Raw genomic sequence first — 24972 nt, forward strand, 5'->3', positions numbered from 1 at the left:
AGTCCAAATGACTGAAACCAGTACAGAAATGTTTTTTATAAAATTATTTTAGCATTTTCTATACTCTTTACTCTTTTACTTGTTTCAGTCATTTGACTGCGGCCATGCTGGAGCACCACCTTTAGTCGAGCAAATCGACCCCGGGACTTATTCTTTTGTAAGCCCAGTACTTATTCTATCGGTCTCTTTTGCCGAACCGCTAAGTAACGGGGACGTAAACACACCAGACACACAAACATACATGCACACACATATATATATATACATATATACGACGGGCTTCTTTCAGTTTCCGTCTACCAAATCCACTCACAAAGCATTGGTCGGCCCGGGACTATAGCAGAAGACACTTGCTCAAGGTGCCATGCAGTGGGACTGAACCTGGAACCATGTGGTTGGTTAGCAAGCTACTTACCACACAGCCACTCCTGCGCCTATCTTGACTTTTTTTTCCACATATAAATATATATTTGATTGCCTTCCACACACACTTTCTGTAAATTTCAACTCATTCATGATGTAGAAACTTCAAACAAACAGCAACAATAAGGTAAAATTTTACTTTGAAGGGAAAATCACAAAGTAAAAACTATGATGTACATCACTTAGACAATAAAATATGAACATTTGAATTCTTGAATAAAGTATAAGATACCTTCATCAGTTGTAATTCCATCATAATATCTGTTTCCCTCCCAGGTCCACCAAGATCATACAGAGACACTGAAACATTTCGTTCTTTGTGAATTTTTTTATAATAGTCTGATTGATCAGATCTGTAATAAATGAAAATATACAAAAATAAATTAAGAAAAACTTATATATTTCTTTACTACCCACAAGGGGCTAAACATAGAGGGGACAAACAAGGACAGACAAAGGGATTGAGTCGATTACATCGACCCAGTACGAAACTGGTACTTTATTTATCGACCCCGAGAGGATGAAAGGCAAAGTCGACCTCGGCGGAATTTGAACTCAGGACGTAACGACAGACGAAATACGGCAACGCATTTCGCCCAGCGCGCTAACGTTTCTGCCAGCTCGCCGCCTAATTAAGAAAAAATTATAATACAGCTTTTATTGTGACTAGGTGCAAGACTTGTTTTACATAGGAGAAATATATCATTGGTTGATTTTCCACAAGTACATTACTGGTATTTATAAAGTGAGCACAGAAGACTGAAAGGCAAAATTGGTTTTCATAAAATCTGAACAGCATAGGTAGAGAAATCTGTAAAGAATTTAGAGTGACATTCTACCAAGGCTTGATTGATAGGGTGATAGTATGTTAGAGAATGGTTGAGAGTTCATATTTCGTCACCAGAAATACAATGTTTCACTAGCAAAGATATTTAACATTTAAAAGAGTTATCTACTTTACAGTAAATAAGTACCATCACACAGTTTACCACAGGTGTTTGGTTTGTCAAGTTACAAGTCTAGCTTCAGTTACAACAATTAATTTAAAGAAGGCAACAGGAAAATAATGCAGTGTATCTTCACTATTCATACAGATTCTAGAGCATATTTGAGAAAAACATCCATCATGCTGATAGATAAGCATTCACTCCACAACAAATCACTGTTGAATAGTATTTTGTCTGTCTCTTTTATCACAACTAAAATGCTCTGAAATCCTCAACTCCATACTAACCCCAACAAAAAGTACTCAATACACCACTATTATCCCACTGTGCATGAACAGTGAGCAATCTATCATACAATCGTATTTCTTTCCTCTACAAAATGTATAGCAGTTTTTTTTTTAAACTGTCATACATCCATTTTACTATGTTTTTGTTGAAGCGATCATTTTTACTGTTCTTACAACCAATCACTCAACTATTGTAAAAGAAGTAGATATATTTCTCAGGGGCACAACACTATACTGTAGTAGTAAGGTATGAATTCATGACAAGCAGTTTCTTTGTTCAACAATATAACATCAGAGCCATGTTTAAATATGAAATATGAATAATTAAACACACAGTAATCAGTTCTATAAGAGAAACATAAATTTCTAAAGAGTATCTATGATTAAAGCCTGTCTAAGGCTTAAGTTTCTGTATGAAATAAGCAAACAAAATACTCTTTAATCTTGCCAAGAATAAAACTTCTTCAATTTTGATGCCACAATAGGGTAGGGTAAAGGGTAAAGACTCACTTCAGTCTTGAACGACCATGGGATTGCACCTAGAAAGTTCCCCCTCAGAGGTGTAACAATGGGCAAGGTTGTTTATAGAAGACCAGCCGCCTCTCTCCAAGCCACAGATGCTATTCAAAGGAAAGGCAAACACTGATACAGCTTGGTACCAGCGATGTTGCAACTCATTTCTACAGCTGAGTGAACTGGAGCAACGTGAGATAAAGTGTCTTGCTCAAGTACACAATACACAGCTAGGTCCATGAATCAAACTCACTACCTCATGATTGTAAGCTGGACACTCTAACCACAAAGCCATATGCCTTCATGCCACAATAACATGGATCCAATACACTCTGTGAAATAGTCGGTGAATGATCAGAGAGAGAGAGAGACAATAGAGGGACAGAGAATATTTTAGTCTTGCCTACAATATCATAACCTCTCAGTACAATAAAATGTACTCAGTACACTCTAAAATTTAGAGTTTAAATAAGGGTTAGTGACAGAAAGGGTATCCAGCCACGTAAAATATGACAGAGATGGAACATTGCAGCAAGACATGGCCCCAGACCCACCCAAAAGGACAAAAATAAGAAGTGACTCAGTCTGTAATGACCTGTCCAAACTTTGCCAGCACCAGCACGGAACAGCAAACTACTGGTGATGGTGACAGTGAAGTTGTTGTTGTTGATGATGATGATGATGATGATGATGATGATGATGATGATGATGATGATGATGTGTCAGTGTTTGTGTAGTTTTACCAAAGACCCTGTCTTTGGGCCTTTAACTAGGAAAGAAAAACTCAAGATTGTAGAAGTGGTGGTATGTGGCATGTTGTTGTTGTTGTTGTGGTGGTGGTGGTGGTGGTGGTGGTGGTGGTGGTGGTGGTGGCAGCAGCTGCAGCGGTTGTTGTCTAAAATTCAATTTTTCTCTCTCTTTAACCCTTTCGTTACCAAACCGCCCAAAGCCGCCCGAAAAAAATTTTGGTTTATGAAACCAAACCGCCCAAAGCCGCCCAAATTTACCTATTCATATTTAAATGAGAATATCAGAGCAAATCTCTTTAGTACATTTGTGAAAACACGTATTATACTTCGTAAACAGTTCAACTACAGTTTTGTACAATAATCGAAGTGTAATTTTAATTCCGTGAATTTTGGGAGATTTTTTTCCGAAATTTGTTCCTACTATGTTTTCAAAATTTGTAATTCTGACAAAAAATGGATACGAATTTCATTATATCAAGCAGCGAGTCAGAATTCGAAGGATTTTCTACTGAAGACCTTCATAAATCTAACTCTATGACTGAAAAAAAAAAGCACATGGTATTTGATAATGAATTTGATGTTTCATTTTCCGAAAGTGAAAACAGTGAATCTGAGATCTCCGATAGCGATAAAGAAAACGAATTGGCACCTGAATGGAGTGAAAATTTAAAAACTGTTTCTTTCGGTGATTTTTCTGCAGAAACTGGACCAAGCCACAGACTTTCCCAGAAGGGTAAAGCCTTAGGCTATTTCTATTTACTTTTTCGAATAAGCCCATTTGAAATCATTACAGCGAAAACGAACCGTTACACTAAACGTAAACAAAACGAAAGAAAGGATAGTTTGTTATTTCCCACAACCTTAAATGAAATTAAGGCCTATTTTGCCATAAATATTATTATGGGTATCAGAAAGTTACCCAGAATAACAAATTCTATTGTAAAATTCTGTTGTATACCCAATTGAATATTAGCTAATATTTTCTATAGCGATGTTTGAACAAAATTTTAATAATTTTATATTTTGTTGAATTTACCTGTATCTACCTGCAAATAGAGTCACTTTGTGACAAAAATTATAGTATAGAATTGGTTGAGAATATTTCATTAAATTATCTTCCAAAAATCAGATTAATATATCGATAAATAAAAAAGTTATAGTTGTTTAATGAAACCAGACTAAATTTATGATTACGTTAGAAATTAATTGAAACACATAAGGGGTGTAATTTGGTCAGAAATATAGTAACGAAAGGGTTAATGTCAGATTACGAAAAAGGACATTGCAAGTGAAATGTTATGTAACATCCTTTATTTGAAATACCTGTAATTGTGGAGGTTTCTGCTACTATCACAGCCATGTGCTCTTTGATTCTTGTCACCTGGAATGATAAAAACATGTAATGTAATGCAAATAAGGTCTTATAACTCACCGGGTCATAGGTCACTCACTCAAAACACTTAGTGCAGTGATTCAAGTTACATCAATAAGTCATGTGGACCCCCCCCCACCCTCATCCCACATGGAGAGGATTTTGTACTCACCAGCATTACAAGTAAGTGAAACACTCATAAATCATACAGTACACCTGCTGGATACAGTGAAACTTGTGATGCTTTATAGATATAGTGACACAGTCATTTGACAGTTAAGTATATTGAAGTATTATACTTCGACTAAAGGCAGTGCTCCAGCATGGCCGCAGTCAAATGACTGAAACAAGTAAAAAAAAAAAAAGTGAAAACTAATTAATGCCAACTTAAGGTAGGTGCTATGAGTACTGCAATACTGGAGAGTCCAGGATTAGAGCCCATGGGTCCGTGAATAATATATAATCATCATCTCCATTATTTTTACATCTATTTTAGGATGCTGGTGTGGGTTAGTTGAGACTTATTGAGGCAGCATTTTATGGCCAGATGGTCTCACTGTCACCAACCTTTATTTTTTCCATGAAAGGTATCTTTTTTTTATAGTGCTGGTTTTCACATAAAAAAACCCATTCATCTATGGGACATGTTTACAGGAGATGAGAAGAAATTTCACTATTTTGTTTCAAACAGTATCGATGTGAAGACATACAGAGACAAATACATACACATGCACACAACGTGTGAGCGTGAGCAAAGAGGATTGGCCTGCAAGAGCCCTGTGCTGGTGCCCCATGAAAAGCACTTGTGCTAGAACTGCATGAAACCGTGACACCGCCATATTAAGAATCACCCAGCATACACTGCAAAGTGGTTGGCATTACGAAGGGCATCCAACCAGACAAACCAAGCCAAATCAAACTGGAATCTGAAGCACCTCTTTGAATTGCTAGCTCTGGTCAAACCCTCCAACCCAGGCCAGCATGGAAAACGGACATTACAGGATGATGATGATGTGGTTGTATGTATGTCTGTGTAATTACATTCATTCATGTTTGTATGTTCACTTCTGCATTACAAATTTACCTCAAAGTACCCTGGATCCTAGAACGTTCCGCTGTGCTTGAGGAGACCTGTTGAGTCAAGTACATGAACATGAACATCGAAATAAATATCAATGGAAATAGTAGTTGTGATACCTGTGCCGGTGGCACATAAAAAGCACCATCCGAACGTGGCCGTAGCCAGCGCCGCTTCGACTGGCTTCTGCGCCGGTAGCACATAAAAAGCACCATCCGAACGTGGCCGTTGCCAGCGCCGCCTTGGCTGGCTTCCATGCCGGTGGCACGTTAAAAGCTCCAACCGATCGTGGCTGATGCCGGACCCCCCTGGCACATGTGCAAGTGGCACGTAAAAAGCACCCACTACACTCGCGGAGTGGTTGGCATTAGGAAGGGCATCCAGCTGTAGAAACTCTGCCAGATCAGACTGGAGCCTGGTGCAGCCCCTGGCTTCCCAGACCCAGGTCGAACCGTCCAACCCGTGCTAGCGCGGAAAACGGACGTTAAAAGATGATGATGATGATGATATTTATTAATTTCTTGTTTGTTCGTTCATATTCTGTTGTGTTTTGGTCCCATTTCCCAGCAGCTTCTTTGTTGCCAGTACCACCTGAAGGGAAGCAATATTATCATAAGGCTAGGTGGCGAGCTGGCAGAAATGTTAGCACACCGGGCGAAACGCTTAGTGGTATTTTGTCTGCCGTTACGTTGTGAGTTCAAATTCCACCGAGGTCGACTTTGCCTTTCATTCTTTCGGGGTCGATAAATTAAGTACCAGTTACGCACTGGGGTCGATGTAATTGACTTAATACCTATGTCTGTCCTTGTTTGTCCCCTCTATGTTTAGCCCCTTGTGGGTAATAAAGAAATGGGTATTTCATCTGTCTTTACGTTTTGAGTTCAAATTCCGCCAAGGTCGACTTTGCCTTTCATTCTTTCGGGGTCGATAAATTAAGTACCAGTTAAGCACTGGGGTCGATATAATCGACTTAATACCTATGTCTGTCCATGTTTGTCCCCTCTATGTTTAGCCCCTTGTGGGTAATAAAGAAATAGGTATTTTGTCTGTCTTTACGTTCAGAGTTCAAATTCTGCCATGGCCAACTTTGCCTTTCATCCTTTCAGAGTCGATACATTAAATACCAGTTGTGTACTGGGGTTGATCTAATCGATTGACCCCCTCCCCAAACATTTTGGGCCTTGTGCCTAGAGTAGAAAAGGCTATTATCATAAGGTGCAAAATTGCGTTTGACTATCTTGCTGATAACTGATGAGGATGTGGTGACCATCTGTGTCTATTTTCCATTTGTTTGTGCATTTATTATATGTTTTCTTAACTTATATTTAGATATTTAGATATTTATTTATATGACAGACTTCCATATGTTTCTCACCTACAAATTTTACTTACAACGCATTAGTTTGCCATGGCTATAGTAGAAGAATTTGCTCAAGGTGCTATATAGCAGGACAGAACTTGAAACCATGTGGTTATGAAATGAAGTTTGCAACCACAGGATAATTAAAAGGTTTGCCAGCCTTCACCATATAATTCTGTCTTGTTCAGTATAACTCCAGAGCATAAATGAGCACCTAAAGATGACCCTGAAACTAACTGTATTGTAAGATAGATTTGTGGGAAGATTTAAACTCAACTTTGTGAATTAATGAAAACATACTTGTTTACCAACCACATGGTTCCGGGTTCAGTCCCACTGCGTGGCACCTTGGGCAAGTGTCTTCTACTATAGCCTCGGGCCGACCAAAGCCTTGTGAGTGGATTTGGTAGGCGGAAACTGAAAGAAGCCCGTCGTGTATATGTATATATATGTATGCGTGTGTGTTTTTGTCCCCCTAGCATTGCTTGACAACCGATTCTGGTGTGTTTACGTCCCCGTCACTTAGCGGTTTGGCAAAAGAGACCGATAGAATAAGTACTGGGCTTACGGGGTCGATTTGCTTGACTAAAGGCGGTGCTCCAGCATGGCCGCAGTCAAATGACTGAAACAAGTAAAAGAGTAAAAGAGTATACTTGATCTTTACCATTTCAGCTACTCTAACACTCATGCTAGTACCTCCTTCACAATCAGTCGAAGAAATATGGCATTTTTCTATTCTCTTTCTTTTATCTTTTACTTGTTTTAGACAGATTGCGGCCATGCTGGGGCACCACTTAGAAGAATTTTTAGTCAAATGAATTGACCCAAGTACTTATTCTATATTAAGCCTGGTACTTATTCTATTGGTCTCTTTTGCTGAACCACTAAGTTACAGGGACACACACACAAACACTGGTTGTCAAGCAGTGGGGAGGGGGAACACAAATACAAAGACACACACACACACAATGGGTTTCTTTCAGTTTCCAAATTGCCAAATTCATTCACAAGGCTTGGTCAATCCAAGACTATACTAGAAGACAGAAATGAGCTGGCAGAAACGTTAGCACGCCGGGCGAAATGCATAGCCATATTTCGTCTGCTGTTACGTTCTGAGTTCAAATTCTGCTGAGGTCGACTTTGCCTTTCATCCATTCGGGGTGGATAAATTAAGTACCAGTTATGCACTGGGGTCGATGTAATCGACTTAATACGTTTGTCTGTCCTTGTTTGTCCTCTCTATGTTTAGCCCCTTGTGGGTAGTGAAGAAATATATACTAGAAGACACTTGCCCAAGGTGCCACACAGTGGGACTGAACCCAGAACCATGTGATTGGAAAGCAAGCTTCTTACCACACAACCCTATTTTGCCTCTCGTATACCTTTTTTTTTCAAAACCCCATCACTGATTTATTAGCCAGAAACTGTTCTCACAGTATTTAAAGCTGAGACAGCAAAATACTCAACCAATTCCATACAAACACATCTTCTTTAACCACTCATCTTTGTTTCCTTTCAATTTCAAGCCCACTTTTCATTAATTCTAAAAGGATTACAAGGTGTAATTAATAGGTTGCAGACTTGTCATTTTATCTTTTGCATTGATTTAACCCTTTACTGTTAGCATTATTCTACCAAAATTAATGCTTTTTCATCAACTTTGTTTTGAACTAATCAGGCATTATCTTGTAGCTATGAGATTTTGATGAGGTAACTGTTAATTTTTAAAACGATATTGTGGGGTAGGTGTGAGAGACCAGATCTGGCCAGTTTGAACATAAAACAGGCAGAATACTTTTGGCCGGATATGGCTGGTTTAAATACTAAAGGGTTAATCACATAAGAAATGTAATTTATGTAAAAAGAAAGGGAAAAATACTTACAATTTCTTTTAGCAGGGCCAAAATCTGAACCAGCATACATATACCAGTGAATAGACATTTCTTTTAAAGTGTAGCGTGTTTCTGGAACAGGGAAGTGTTCGGGTGACTTGAGAGCATCTGTTCTTCCAAGGGGTTGATAGAAAAAGTTTTCCTTTAACGTTAATGGCTCTTTTATGTGAACTTTGATCTCTGGTCGGTTATCTCGAGGCTTTGAAATGACAATGCAACAAAATTTTTAAATGAAAATATCATTACAAAATATACTCTACAATATTTTTTTTTTACATCTATATATATAAAAGTGAGGTTGTGTGCTGTCTGTCTCCTACGATTTAGATTCCTAACTACTCCCACATTTTGCGGTGCAGTTTAACCAAAACCGGTAATCTTATAGTCGTGATTCATATCGAGCCCTTCTGGGTATTAGCGCGTGTCTATGATGAGTCTACGATTTAAAAAAAAATTTACCATCAATTTTTCCCATTTTTAATGCATTTTTGGCATATATAAGGGAAGTAACTCTCTAAAAATTTATTATTAAATCTCAGAACGTAAAAAGCTACAGTAACCCCCCCCCCCCCTTTGTGGTTAGCCATATTGAGATGGCTATTATACTTTACATCTCTAAAAATGCTTATATAGTTATCTCCCTTACAAACCCGAGCAACGCCGGGCGATACTGCTAGTTACATATAATGGGATTTAGTCATAAAAAATTGTGTACATGTATCTGTGCTTATATGGTAGTTTCAAGTTGGGATGAAACCGTTTCCAATGAGATGAGACAAACATTTCAAGTAAGTTACATTCTATTACATGAAGTCTCTTAGGGAAAGTTTTTCTTGAACATTGGCAGCATTTGGTTCTTTTTTTCCACCACCAATGTTTTCTTTGTACACCTTTAGCCTACATCATCAACACCTCGCTTACCTGCTATCACCCTGAATGCCCTCATATATCTACCACAATTCCTACCTCTGATTCTCTCTTGTATTTCTCTCCATCATTTGCTAGTCACTTCATCCTGTCCACTCACCCAACCCAAGCCTCACCTACTCTCACCACCCCCAATGTCCCTCAAGGGTATGTTCCAACACACTTTTGTCATCATCCATCTCTCTCACTATCACTCTCTTTACTCTCCTATTCACTGTTTTCCAACTGGGGTATCCATGTATCTATTCAGGTTACACACCTATATTTGTTCCTTCTACACCTTGAATTTCCCAACTCGCACAAAGTCACACCCCGCAATACCACTCCATCCTCCACCAACATAGTAGGTTATCCTGTTGGTACTGGTCCCACATAAAATGCACGGGTGCTGGTGCCACATAAACAGACAATGGAACTTGGTGTAGCTCTCAGCCTTGCCAGCTCCTGTCAAACCATCCAACCCATGACAGCAAGGAAAATGGGGGTTATACGATGTTGATGATGATATGCATATATTATACTATATTATATCATATCATACATACATACATACATACATACATACATCTTTATATATAAAAGTGAAGTTGTGTGTCTGTCTCCTACGATTTAGATTCCTAACTACTCCTACATTTTGCGGTGCAGTGTAACCAAAAGTGGGTATCTTATAGTCGTGATTCATATCGAGCCCTTCTGGGTATTAGCGCTCGTCTACAATGAGTCTACGATTTAAAAAAAATTTACCATCATTTTTTCCCATTTTTAATGCATTTTTTTGCTATTATATAAGGGAAGTAACTCTCTAAAAATGTATTATTAAATCTCAGAACGTAAAAAGCTACAGTAACACCCCCCTTTGTGGTTAGCCATATTGAGATGGCTATTATACTTTACATCTCTAAAAATGCTTATATAGTTATTTCCCTTACAAACCCGAGCAACGCCGGGCGATACTGCTAGTATATATACACACACACATTAAATTTCAGATTAATGGATATCTAGAGATGATTAATACAACAAGTATATTTTAAACGTCATTCAGATGACATTTAACTGATTAAGAGTAACAACTGGCATTCAATAAAGCTGTCAGTTTACCTCTGCTATTCATTGTAGGTATTGATGGGATAGTCAGAATAAACAATCAAGCACAACAGGAAAGTAAGGAAACCCTAGAAATCAAACTGAAGATCTAGATTTTTCAACAGATACCTTTAAAGGTCACACATAAGTTTCCAAGGTATTTTTTTTTTTCATTTCATCTAGTTTCAGCTCACAAGCTGTGGCCATGCTGGGGCACTGCTATCCTGTTTGTATAGATCTCTAATCTTTTTTCGGCACGTAAAAAAACACCATCCGAGTGTGACCGTTCGCCAGCCTCGTCTGGCACCTGTGTCGGTGGCACATAAAAAACACCATCCAAGTGTGGCCGTTCGCCAGCCTCGTCTGGCACCTGTGTCGGTGGCACATAAAAAGCACCCACTACACTCACGGAGTGGTTGGCGTTAGGAAGGGCATCCAGCTGTAGAAACACTGTCAGATCAGACTGGGCCTGGTGCAGCCGTCTGGCTTCCCAGACCCCAGTTGAACCGTCCAACCCATGCTAGCATGGAAAGCGGACGTTAAACGATGATGATGATGATGATATATATGTGTATGTATGTATATGTATGTATGTGTGCGGTGGGATGGGGGGTGTTCATTCCTTGCTTTATTCTCTAAATTAATGTTCCATTTTTGGTTTGTTTGATTGTTTATTTATTTATAAACAATCTACGAAATTTGCCAGAAAATTATTGGGTGCCATAGAATTATGGTGCCTGTGATGTCCGTAAGAAACATTATCAGTTATTGTATTCTTGCTGAGGGAATTTGGTGCTGCTAAAATCTGCTGCTGTTTATTGTGGTAGACTTGATATGTATTTTCTAAATGATGGCTACGATCTGTGGAACGGATGTAACATTGGGCTTCCTCCAGTTTCTTTTCTTGTTCAGCCAGTTTTTCTCCTAATTCATAATTTGTCTGTTTTAAACTATAATTTTCTTTAATTAGTCACTTGATTTCCTCTCCCAAAATTCGGTATATATTTCATTTATCAGGAATAATACAAAAAAACTGGAGCCTTAGTCTATTGACTAAATCTTTGAATATTTTAGATTTTAGTGTTTGTGGATTGTCATGTGTGTTGCATTTATTTTTACTTGTACTTCAGCCATAATTAAAATAATCGGAATATGAGTGATGGTAAAAAGAATGACACAAGAACACAAGATGTCAAATTTTGGTAAAAGTCAGGGAACTTGAGTTTGCTTTCAGGTTATATCTATAGAATTGTTTCATTGGATAGCTTTCACAAAACAATGCTCAGCACATACACTAAACTTCATACATCTTTTTTTCCTTTTATGAATGTGACTTAAAAAATCATTTTGATGATATTGCATCAGAAGGCAAAAGCAGATTTTGAGATGTAGGCTAAAGGTGTACAAAGAAAACACAGGTGGTGGAAAAAAAGAATCAAATGCTGCCAATGCCAAAGAAAAGCTTTCCCTAAGAAACTTCCTGTGATAGAATGTAACTAATTTGAAGTGTTAGTCTCACCTCACTGGAAACAGTTTCATCCCATCTTGAAACTATCTTGAAGAAAGAGAAATAACTTACAATTATCAAGCACAGGGTCGAAACACCATTTCGACCCTGTGCTTGAGGAGATCCATTGAGTCAAGTACACCAACATCAAAATTAATGGAAACTGCAGATGTGATCCCTGTGCCGGTGGCACGTAAAAAGCACCATCTGAACGTGGCCGATGCCAGCGCCGCCTAGACTGGCTTCCGTGCCGGTGGCACTTAAAAAGCACTATCCGAATCGTGGCCGATGCCAGAGCCGCCTTGACTGGCTTCCGTGCTAGTGGCACGTAAAATGCACCAATCCGATCGTAGCCGTTGCCAGCCTCGCCTGGCACCTGTACAGGTGGCACGTAAAAAGCACTCACTACACTCACGGAGTGGTTGGCGTTAGGAAGGGCATCCAGCTGTAGAAACACTGCCAGATCAGACTGGAGCCTGGTGCAGCCTTCTGGCTTCCCAGATCCCCGGTCGAACCGTCCAACCCATGCTAGCATGGAAAGCGGACGCTAAACGATGATGATCATCATCATGATAAAGCTAGCAAAATATTTACTATTTAAATTTGAAGTTTCAGATAAACAGCTGGACAGAACCACAGAATTTTTATGAAATTTTATTAAATGGTGCTAATATTAATCTTACTGGATAATTAACCCTTTAGCATTTAAACCTGCCATATCCAACCAAAATATTTCAACTGACCTCTTACATCAACTGTACGATGTCATTCCAAAACTAAACAATCATATCATTGAAATTTCAAAGCTATGAGATAATACAAAATTAATTCAAAACAATGTGAATGAATAAGGATTTCATTTGACAGAGTAATCTGAATGCTAAAGGGTTGCAAAACTATTTGAGAAAAGAATCTCTTGTATTAAACAATCCAAGACAAGACTGATTTAACTTTTTCTAATACTGAAGCAGTACTGTGGCAGTTTTAAAGTCTAATATTAGCAAGCTGCCAGGTGGAAATTCACTTTGACAACAGGTAATTGAAAATCAGTTGCAACGACACAACAAGTTGTCGGTTTGTACATAATATCAGGTGAAAAGAAAATGATACCATATGGCTTATCTTTTGAGGACATCCTTCATGACTTTCTTTTGAAGGATAATTAATTCAGGACATTGAACGATTGCATAGAATTTGTGAAGTACATTGTCATAAGTTTGTCAACAGCGGTAGTCCACATCAAGATAGCAGAAAAGCTGTGACTTGAACATCAGGTTTTAACATCACTATTCTGAACACAAATCCTATCAGGACTGATTTAAACTTTCATTCATTAAAATTTCATAAAATAAATACCTCTCTTCTAGTATCAGACTAACAGACAATAATGGAAGGAATAAACTAGTTTAATGTTTGAATCTTTTTAGGGTGATAGGAAAAGAACTTAGTGGCATTTCTTCCAGACCAACTAAGGTCAAATGCTGCCAAGATTGACTTTTTCTTTTCATCCTTTCAGGGTCGATGAATAAGTACCAGTTGTGCATTGGGATTGATATAATCATTTTGCACTCTCCCCCACAATTGCTAGCCTTGTGCCAAAATTTGAAATTAATATTTGAATCTTATTAGGAATGCTTAATGCTTCCTCCCATATTAAACTCTTTCCACTTACCTAACAAATTAAACATGGATAGTTCAGACACCAGATATGTATAAACTGGTAAAAATAATAGTGCTTTAGATTAAATGTTTGGTCACCAAAACTCAGTACATATTCTGCTAGGGCTGATTTCTGCTTCCATTCCTCTAGTACCAATAGAATAAGTAACAGCTATATGCACTGGCTGAACTGACTATACAATACTAAGTTGTAAAAAAAATGAAAAAAATTCTATACTTGGCATGTAACAAACACCATCTGATCGCCTGGCCTCGCCTGGTACGTAAAAAGCACCATCCGAGCATGGCCGTTCGCCAGCCTCGTCTGGCACCTGTGTCGGTGGCACATAAAAAGCACCCGCTACACTCACGGAGTGGTTGGCGTTAGGAAGGGCATCCAGCTGTAGAAACACCGCCAGATATGACTGGCCTGGTGCAGCCTTCGGGCTTCCCAGACCCCAGTTGAACCGTCCAACCCATGCTAGCATGGAAAGCGGACGTTAAACGATGATGATGATGATGTCAAAAGAAATCAATACTTTAGTTAGACATAATGAATTCAAATCAGTAAGATTCCTTTGGGAGTAGGATAAAATTACTGGAAAATAAACTAGTTCAGTAAAGTTAACATGTGTTGATTAACTTTGACAAGCTCATAAAAATTTAAATTAATATATCAAGAACATCAGAACTCTTGTTTCAGAAATACAGATAAGGGACAAGTTCTTTACTTTTTTTTTTTATTTCATCATCATCATCATCATCGTTTAACAGTCGCTTTCCATGCTAGCATGGGTTGGATGGTTCAACTGGGGTCTGGGAAGCCCGAAGGCTGCACCAGGCCAGTCAGATCTGGCAGAGTTTCTACAGCTGGATGCCCTTCCTAATGCCAACCACTCCGTGAGTGTAGTGGGTGCTTTTTATGTGCCACCGACACAGGTGCCAGACGATGCTGGCGAACGGCCATGCTCGGATGGTGGTGCCACCGACACAGGTGCCAGACGAGGCTGGCGAACGGCCACGCTCGGATGGTGTTTTTTATTTTCATAAAAAGTATCACAGAAAACAAATCCTTTAACTTTTTTTTTTATATCAATCTGCTTGAAATTACCTCTGGTTGTTTGATACAAAACTATTTCAATGCTTAATGCTTCCTCCCATATTAAACTCTTTCCGCTGACCCAACACATTAAACATGGATAGTTCAGACAGCAGATATGTATAAACTGGTAAAAATAATAGTGCTTTGGATTAAATGTTTGGTCACCAAAACTCAGTACATATTCTGCTAGGGTTGATTTTTGCTTCCATGTAAGTAAAAACAAGCTGTTACTGGCCTAATATATCAATTAATGAAAATATTATACTTCTTGATTATTTTTCAAACTCAATTGAAATATAGGCAGCATATTTTGATTTTAAAATATGATCATAAAAAGGTTAAGTGTCATTTTATGACAGCAGCACAACCTACAGATCTGAAGGTACCGCACAATTATATGAAATCTGTGACAATGTAACATTTCTAACAACCCAACTAGTTCTAAAAAATATTAACATTAAAAGCTGGATAGCGGGATAGAAAATCTGTCTGTAGGAAAGTGAGCAAAGAATTCATTTTGTATATCTCTCTATACTGGTGTACAAAACTTACCATACAACTCAATCTGAAAGTTTGTCACATCCACTAGCAAAACAAAAGATGCTTAGTTTGTGAAATCCATATAAAAATGTATAAAAGTGTATGTAAGGAAGAATTTTTTCACGCTAAGAGTTGCTGAAGCATGGAACAGACTGCCGGCATCAGTTGTTAGTTGTCGGAGCACTGCATCCTTCAAAACTTCCATGCTTCCTGAGATTCGCCAACACTACACTTGATTTTCTCCCCTCCATACACACGCAAGCATGTATCTGACTCAAACACTGTTCGCTTTCCAGACATTTGTACATTACTGCATATGCTTTATACGCACTTTTGACAAGTTGTGGTGCACCTGAGTACTGTATACAAAATATTTACCATACTTTTTAAGTCATTTTCACTTTAAAATAATTTTTAAATATGCCAAAGAAACTTTTTCTAATGGTATTCACTTGAAAATAATTTAAAAAAACATTAAATAATTTCATTATTATTATATTAAGAGTTTTATAGATCAAAAGAGAAAGTGAAGTTAAGAGACTTGTGAACTTGTCACAGTTTATAAAATTCTTAAAAAAAAGTATCAGGTATACTCTACCAACCTCGACTCCCATTCCAATATCATCAAGAATACAATAATCTTCGTCAATGTCAAGTTCAGTGTTTTCTTCCGACATACTGCTGCTATACAGAGACTTTGAGCTGGATGATGAAGATAAGTTCTCTGTAGATACCAAATTTGCAGCATTCTCATGTGAAGTGGGATACAGAGGCTGATCCTCGTTTGGAGGAACAAAGAATACCTCTGTGGTAGTTCGTTTGCTGGATGAACTCTTTTTAGAATGGCTACCATGACTTGCTGAAAATGCAATAAATAAGTAATTAGATAAATAAATAAATGCATGCACATGAACACAAGTATATAAATATATTATATATACTCTTTACTGTCTTTTTCTCTTTTACTTGTTTCAGCCATTTGACTGCGGCCATGCTGGAGCACCGCCTTTAGTCGAGCAAATCAACCGCGGGACTTATTCTTTTGTAAGCCCAGTACTTATTCTATCGGTCTCTTTTGCCGAACCGCTAAGTGACGGGGACGTAAACACACCAGCATCGGTTGTCAAGCAATGCTAGGGGGACAAACACAGACACACAAACACACACATATATATACATATATACGACAGGCTTCTTTCAGTTTCCGTCTACCAAATCCACTCACAAGGCATTGGTTGGCCCGGGGCTATAGCAGAAGACACTTGCCCAAGATGCCACGCAGTGGGACTGAACCCGGAACCATGTGGTTGGTTAGCAAGCTACTTACCACACAGCCACTCCTGCGCCTATATGTATATATATTTAAAAAGGATGTTGGTCTTGATGTGTGAAAAGGGTGTAGGTAGAAACTCCATGGACGCATAAGAGGTGTAGTGATATCACAAGAATGTTAACACAGAAAATAGTCTTTGTGTGTGGCAAATGTGTGGGCACAGTAGGAACTAAAAATGTGCAGAGAACTGACTCCCTCAAATGTTTGGGGGGAATTATTAGAAATAGTAACTAACTAACATAGGCACAGGAGTGGCTGTGTGGTAAGTAGCTTGCTAACCAACCACATGGTTCCGGGTTCAGTCCCACTGCGTGGCATCTTGGGCAAGTGTCTTCTGCTATAGCCCCGGGCCGACCAATGCCTTGTGAGTGGATTTGGTAGACGGAAACTGAAAGAAGCCTGTCGTATATATGTATATATATATATATGTGTGTATATGTTTGTGTGTCTGTGTTTGTCCCCCCAACATCGCTTGACAACCGATGCTGGTGTGTTTACGTCCCCGTAACTTAACAGTTCGGCAAAAGAGACCGATAGAATAAGTACTGGGCTTACAAAAGATTAAGTCCCGGGGTTGATTTGCTCAACTAAAGGCGGTGCTCCAGCATGGCTGCAGTCAAATGACTGAGACAAGTAAAAGAGTAAAGAGAGCTTCTGTTACCTAGGAGACCAAGTTAGCAGTGGAAGAGGAAGTTCTGAAAGTGTAGTTGCTAAGATAAGAATGGGCTGGGCAAAGTTCAGAGAGGTTCTACCCTTGTTAGTAACGAAGGGCCTCTCACTCAGAGTGAAGGGAAGATTGTATGATGCCTGTGTATGTACAGCTATATTACATGGCAGTGAAACATGGGATTTGACTACAGAGGACTTGCAAAGGCTTGAAAGAAATGAAGCTAGCATGCTCTGCTGCATGGGTAACATCAGTGTGCATGTACGACAGCGTGTAAATAATTTAAGAGGAAAACAGGGTATAAGAGGCATCAGATGTTGTGTGCAAGAGAGAAGACTGTTCGATCATGTGATGCATATGGATGAGGACAGCTGCATAAAGAAGTGCTGATCTCTAATTGTGGAAGGAGCCTGTGGAAGGGGTAGATCTAAGAAGATGTGGGACTAAATACCAACAACACCAACACCACCACCATTAACATGAAATTAGATAAATTGTTTGATAGAGTGTCATACATTTGATTATATTGTTTTCATCAACATACAGGAAATAGAAGATTGAGAGACACCTTCTCGTGTCATACTCAAATATCTTATAAAATGAGGCTGTGGCACATTTATAAAACTCTGAGTATTATCTTTGAGTGTAAAAAATTTAAACAGCTACATATTTAAATGTATTCCAATATATTTTATTTTTGTCATTCACTTACTCTTTACTTTTTTACTCTTTTACTTGTTTCAGTCATTTGACTGCGGCCATGCTGGAGCACCGCCTTTAGTCGAGCAAATCGACCCCGGGACTTATTCTTTGTAAGCCCAGTACTTATTCTATCGGTCTCTTTTGCCGAACTGCTAAGTGACGGGGACATAAACACACCAGCATCGGTTGTCAAGCAATGCTAGGGGGACAAACACGGACACACAAACACACACACACACACACACACACATATATATATATATATAATATATATATATATATTATATATATATATATATATACATACATATATACAACGGGCTTCTTTCAGCTTCTGTCTACCAAATCCACTCACAAGGCTTTGGTCGGCCCGAGGCTATAGTAGAAGACACTTGCCCAAGGTGCCACGCAGTGGGACTGAACCTGGAACCATGTGGTTGGTAAGCAAGCTACTTACCACACAGCCACTCCTGCGCCTTATTTCATATGCTTAATAAAGGCATTCAAATTTCTTTCAAATTACATTATACCATCTTAAAATCAGAAAAAAACATTAGATGATGTACAACTAGTATGAGATGGTCATGGTTAGAATGCCATTGATCATTGATCTGCTTAATTCAGAATGACATGGGGCTCAACAATAACAATACCGAGGAAGTCAAATGCAAAAAAATTGACCTAGAGTGGATATGAACTTAAGATGCCTATTGAAATACAATAGAACAACCAGAATGGACTATTTCTGAATCTGTCAAAAACACTATGCAACTGAAAATAATAACAGAATAACTCAGTTACCTTTACTCTGTTCTGGGACAGTGGATTCCTTCATAGCATCTTCCATCATATCATGTACTAAATCTGTAGGGTTAATATCACCATTGTCAGCAGTAGTTCTATGAATTGAATCATCAAGATCTTCCTAAAAACAGAGAATTAAAACAACTAAAAAATCAAATATCAAAAGTTCACATTGTTTTTTAATGAAAAGATACCCCTAGCACCTATTTCAGAGTCTTTCAAATCAGAGGAAGGCAGAGAGGACATCATTCTCAAACTGGAGAATTAGCCCTGAATGTTCACAACAAAGTTGACCCCAACAGAATTTAATCTCAGAATCTAATGGGATATAATGTAATACTGCAAAGTACCTCGTCAGGTGTACTACCAATTCTTATAACAATAGCAATAATAACAATTAAGCTTGTGTGTTTGCTGTGTGTATAAGCAGTCTGGCCATATATTTCTCTGGGACTGGCCAATTTTCGAACCTTTAACCCTTTAGCATTTAGATTACTGTCAAATGTAATGCTTATTTATTCACATCATCATCATCATCATTTAGTGTCTGCTTTCCATGGGTTAGATGATTTGACTGGAACTGGCACCAAGTTACAGTCTGGTTTGGCATGATTTCTATAGTTAGGTCCCCATCCTAATGCCAACCTCTCCAAGAGTGTAACGAGTGCTTTTAATGTGCCACTAGCACAGATGTTTCTGTGTGCCACTGGCATGGGTGACAGTCATGTGGCACTGGCATCAGTCATGGCTACAATTTCACTTGGCTTGATGAGTCTTCTCAAACACATCGTATCACCAAAGGTCTCAGTCACTTGTCATCACATCCATGAGGCCTAACATTCAAAGATCATGCTTCATCACTTCATCTCATATCTTCCTGGGTCACCTTCTTCCACAGGTTTCCTCCACCATTAGAGATTGGTACTTCTTTACACAACTGTATTCATCCATATGCATTACGTGACCGTACCAGTAGTCATCTCTCTTGCACACCACATCTGATGCCTTTTATTTCAAACTTTTCTCTCAAGATGCTCACACTCTATCTTACATGCACATTGACATTGCACATCCAATGAAACACACTAGCTACTTTCTTTCAAGCCTACAAATGTCCTCAGTGGTCATAGCCTGTTTCACTGCTATGGAACATGGCTGTTCGCACACAGGCATCACACAGTCTGCCTTTCACATTGTTTTAAATTAATCATGCATTAATTATCTTGTAGCCTTCCTTGGGCATGGATACATTAAAGCTCCAATGTATGATAATTGACTTGGTAGACAACCACAGGATTATCCACCATCTTTCCAACAACAACTATGGGCACCTTTTTGAATTCTACATGTCTAACACTCATGGACATGCTTACAAAATCAAAAAAACAACACAGCACCCATGACTTTTGGAAACATCTTTTCACACTCAGAAATGCTAAAGCATGGAATAAACTACCTACATCAGTTGTTTGCTGTTGGGAAACTACATCTTTCAATATTTCCATGCTTCCTGAAATTCACCAACAGCATACCTGATGCTTACAACCCCTATTTTTTTTCCCAACTTGTTCACTGTTCACTTCCTGTGCATATTCTATGTACTGTTCATGCAGTTTTGGCTACATTTTCTGATGAGTTGTAGTGCACCTGAGCACTGTATACAATAAGTTCATCATCATCATCATATTATTATTATTATTTATAATGTTCCGGTAAATATCAAGAATACTCACAGTATTAGATTTACTTGTAGAAGATAAAGAATCATCAAAATTTTCTTGGAGGTCTCCATCATTGGCAATGTACTGAATTAATTCCATCAACGCCACACAAGAATCTGAGCAGGTTCTCACATTAAAACGATTACTAGTGATTGTTACATCTTTCTTGGGAATTTTCTAACAAAAGAAAAAAAAAAGAATTAAAAAAGAGAGAAAAGAAGAATATTTAGACCCTTTTATCTAAATCATTCCAGAATGAACTTAAGCAAGCTAAGAAGAGACATAATATCATATCTATTAGATGTGGTTGAGAAGCTTGTTGCACATTCATGTGGCTTTCAGGTTCAGTCCCACTGCACGGCACTTTGGGCAGGGTCTTCTACTTATATCCCCAGGCCAACCAAAGTCATGTGAGAGGATTTAGTAGACAGAAACTGAAAGACGTTAGTGTGTGTGTGTGTGTGTGTGTGGTGTGTGTGTGTGTGTGTGGTGTGTGTGTGTGTGTGTGGTGTGTGGTGTGTGTGTGTGTGGTGTGTGTGTGTGTGTGTGTGTGCGTGTTCTCATTGCTTGTTTTACAAGTAATGTTCATTTCCAAACTTCTATACAAAACACATCCATCCATGGCTTCAATCCATGATGTGATTGTATATTTTTAGAATAACATTGTTGAGTAGGTGTGAGAGGTCAGACCCGCTCAGTTTGAATATAAAACAGGTGGAATATTTTGGCTCGGTATGTCTGGTTTAAATGCCAAAGGATGAAGCCATAGCTGTCCCCAGTGATATGTAAACATTACTGAAAGCAAAGAGATAGTATCTGGTATCAAATTAGCACTTCTTCCAGAGTGGCAGTCTGCTAAACATTGTTTTATTAAGTTATACATTAAATACAGACAAAAAATAATAAACTGATGGAAATGTTGAAATGTTCTTCTTTTACTTACAGTTTCTTTTCCTCCGCTTGTTCGCAATGAGAGTTCAAACCTGTCCCAGTCAGCCACACAAACATAATCTGCAAAATATAGTTCACAAACACAAAATATAATTCACATCCAGCCATTGAAACCATGCCAAAGCAGACAGTGGAGCTTGGTGCAGTCCTCTGGCTCCCCAGATCCTGTCACACCATCCAACCCATGCCAATATGATAGGTGGACATTAAATGACAAGCGGAGACAGAGGGATTTTTAATTGCAGCACAAGACCAAAGCCTCCCCACCAGAAATTACCAAAAGCATATAATAGAAAGAAACATAACAAATAACTGCAGAATATGTGGAGATGGACAAGAAGCAATAAATCATATTATCTCTGGCTGCCCAGTTCTGGCTAAGAAGGAATATATTCACAGACACGACATACACTGGAAGCTATGCCAACACTATGGAATAACAACAGAAAAAAGATGGTATAGGCACACACCAGAAAACAAGAAAGCAACCATACTCTTGGATATGCCAATACACACAAATAGAGAAATTAAGGCTTATGGGCCAGATATAGTTGTCAGAGATCATGAAGAAAAAAAATGCTTTCTAATTGATGTATCAATACCAGCAGATGGCAACGTGTCTCTAAAAGAAATGGAGAAACTTTCAAAATACAAAGACCTGGAAATAGAAGTAATTCGAATGCAGTGTCTAAAAACAGAAACAATTCCTATCATAGTAGGCGTATTAGGTATGATAAAAAATATTCAGACAAATACATAACAAAAACACTAGGGCTAACAAATATATATAACATACAGAACATTGCACTACTGGGCACTGTACACATCCTATGCAAAACACTTTCAATACAGTAACCATCAGAGCATCACAACAAATCACAGCACATACCCAAGGCACACAGAGCAGCGCTCGGTAGTGAAGTGAAAGCACGCTATTAAAATAAAACTACTGAATAATAATAACAACATTGAAAAATACCATAGGAATGAGAACCCAGGTTCAAAATTTCCCCAAGACACCTGATGAAGGGTGGAGGGTTAACAACAAACAATATGAGGACAAATATCTGTTAAATGTAAATAATGTGAATGGAAGGAGGTGTCTTGAAATTGGTGGAGAGCTTTAGCCTTGCACCACTCCACCATGGCTCCATGATGATGTCTTTGTAGCATCAGAGACATCGAAGGAGCCAAGAGTTCAGCTGGGGAGATGTTAAAATGTTGGGGATGTTAAACCAGTCCACAGCACATTGGTAGATGCTTGTAAAATGATTGGCTGCTTGGAACTGGCGTCCGGTGGGATGGTTGGTAACCCGGCACACAAAGCTATGAATATCAGCACAGGTCTGAAATTTGTTACTGGACGGAGGGGAAAATCAAGAAGAATGGTAACAACAGACTGAAGTGGGAAGGGGGTGGATGAGTTAGATGGGGAGGGGTGGTGGGGTAGTGGAAGGCTGGGAGGAGAGAGAGGAGGAATAAGTGCTTAGGGAGTTGAAGTAATGGAAGGATTGGGATGAGGATGAGGGGGTGTATTGGGGAGGGAGTGGTGATTTAGTGAATCTTATTATGTTATAGGTATACTCTTTACTCTTTTACTTGTTTCAGTCATTTGACTGCGGCTATGCTGGAGCACCGCCTTTAGTCAAGCAAATCGACCCCGGGACTTATTCTTTGTAAGCCCAGTACTTATTCTCTCGGTCTCTTTTGCCGAACCGCTAGGTGACGGGGGCGTAAACACACCCGCATCGGTTGTCAAGCAATGCTAGGGGGACAAACAGACACACAAACATATACACACACACACACTTATATATATATATACATATATACGACAGGCTTCTTTCAGTTTCCGTCTACCAAATCCACTCACAAGGCATTGGTCGGCCCGGGGCTATAGCAGAAGACACTTGCCCAAGATGCCACGCAGTGGGACTGAACCCGGAACCATGTGGTTGGTTAGCAAGCTACTTACCACACAGCCACTCCTGCGCCTATATGTCTATAATGTACTAGAGTATTGCTGATGATACTGATGATAGTTGTGTCAGGCAGTATTAACACCCAGCCAACGAAACATACAGAAACTTTGTATTACCTTTCAGTGAAGTCACATTTTCTTCAGCTTTCTGTGATATAAACAAACCAGTACGATCAAATTCAAATCTACAAAATAATCAAAGAATAAATTTAGGCTAATTATTCATCTAGCTGTTCACACACACACACACACACAAGAAAAGTATGCCCTTAAGTTTTTTCCTTGTCTTCCTTTATAGCAAGTGTTATATATCAAAAGAGAAAAGTGTAACTGATACAAATGCTTAAAAATTAAAATTTCTTAACATAATGGTGGTGCCCCAGCATGGCCGCGGCCTTCGGGCTAAAACATTTTTAAGGATTTAAGGATTTACTAATGATACAAAAGATATCAGAACAAAAATAAATTTGACGTTGATTAGTGGCCTGTTAGATAAAGACATTATAACCTTTATTTTCTTCATTTTATAACTAAAAGTGCCTAGTTTGAAATCAATCTGGTATTATGCACACCCAGGAATCAAACAGCTAAGGAACATCAGAGCTCAAACTCATTAAAACTTTGTACAGGCATGGCTGTGTGGTAAAAGCTTGCTTCAAACCACATGGTTCTGGTGTCAGTCTCACTGTGTGGCACTTAGGGAAAGTATCTTCTATAGCCTCAGGTCAACCAAAATCCTGTGAGTGGATTTAGTAGACAGAAACTGAGAGAAGCCTGAATGTGGCCGATGCCAGCACTGCCTCAACTGGCTTCTGTGACGGTGGCACATAAAAAGCACTATCCGAATGTGGCCGATGCCAGCGCCACCCCGACTGGCTTCTGTGCCGGTAGCACGTAAAAAGCACCATCCGAGCGTGACCGATGCCAGTGCCGCCTTGACTGGCTTCCGTGCCGGTGGCACGTTAAAAGCACCAACCGATCGTGGCTGCTGCCAGACTCCTCTGGCACCTGTGCCAGTGGCACGTAAAAAGCACCCACTACACTCGCGGAGTGGTTGGTGTTAGGAAGGGCATCCAGCTGTAGAAACACTGTCAGATCAGACTGGAGCCTGGTGCAGCCTTCTGGCTTCCCAGACCCCGGTCGAACCGTCCAACCCGTGCTAGCGCGGAAAACGGACGTTAAACAATGATGATGATACATATGCATGTTCAGTTTTATTACAAGATTTCTTGCCAATAGAGAAGGAGCCAGTTTCTAACCTAAATTCAAGGCTCCTTCATTGGAATTTCAACATCAATAACAGGGTATTTTTGTTTGTTTGTATGTATTTATGTATATGTGTAGATTTGTATGTTTTGCTTTATCTATGTA

At 39.0% G+C, this 24972-nt stretch overlaps 1 protein-coding gene across 2 annotated transcripts in view; it reads right to left on the reverse strand.

Moving 5' to 3' along the window:
• Window positions 1-24972, reverse strand: part of LOC115209875 (autophagy-related protein 2 homolog B) — a 197429-nt gene that overhangs the window by 25178 nt on the left and 147279 nt on the right. For both annotated transcript variants that reach the window (XM_029778451.2, XM_036501567.1), the window contains exons 27-34: window positions 23719-23786; window positions 21613-21680; window positions 20682-20846; window positions 18946-19069; window positions 16045-16301; window positions 8613-8820; window positions 4243-4300; window positions 656-776 (exon numbers count right to left, since the gene is read on the reverse strand). In XM_029778451.2, coding sequence (XP_029634311.1) covers window positions 656-776; window positions 4243-4300; window positions 8613-8820; window positions 16045-16301; window positions 18946-19069; window positions 20682-20846; window positions 21613-21680; window positions 23719-23786 — 1069 coding nt within the window. The remainder of the gene's footprint in view (window positions 1-655; window positions 777-4242; window positions 4301-8612; window positions 8821-16044; window positions 16302-18945; window positions 19070-20681; window positions 20847-21612; window positions 21681-23718; window positions 23787-24972) is intronic.

The sequence above is a fragment of the Octopus sinensis genome, linkage group LG3 (genome assembly GCF_006345805.1).
Source record: "Octopus sinensis linkage group LG3, ASM634580v1, whole genome shotgun sequence".
NCBI classification, from domain to species: domain Eukaryota; kingdom Metazoa; phylum Mollusca; class Cephalopoda; order Octopoda; family Octopodidae; genus Octopus; species Octopus sinensis.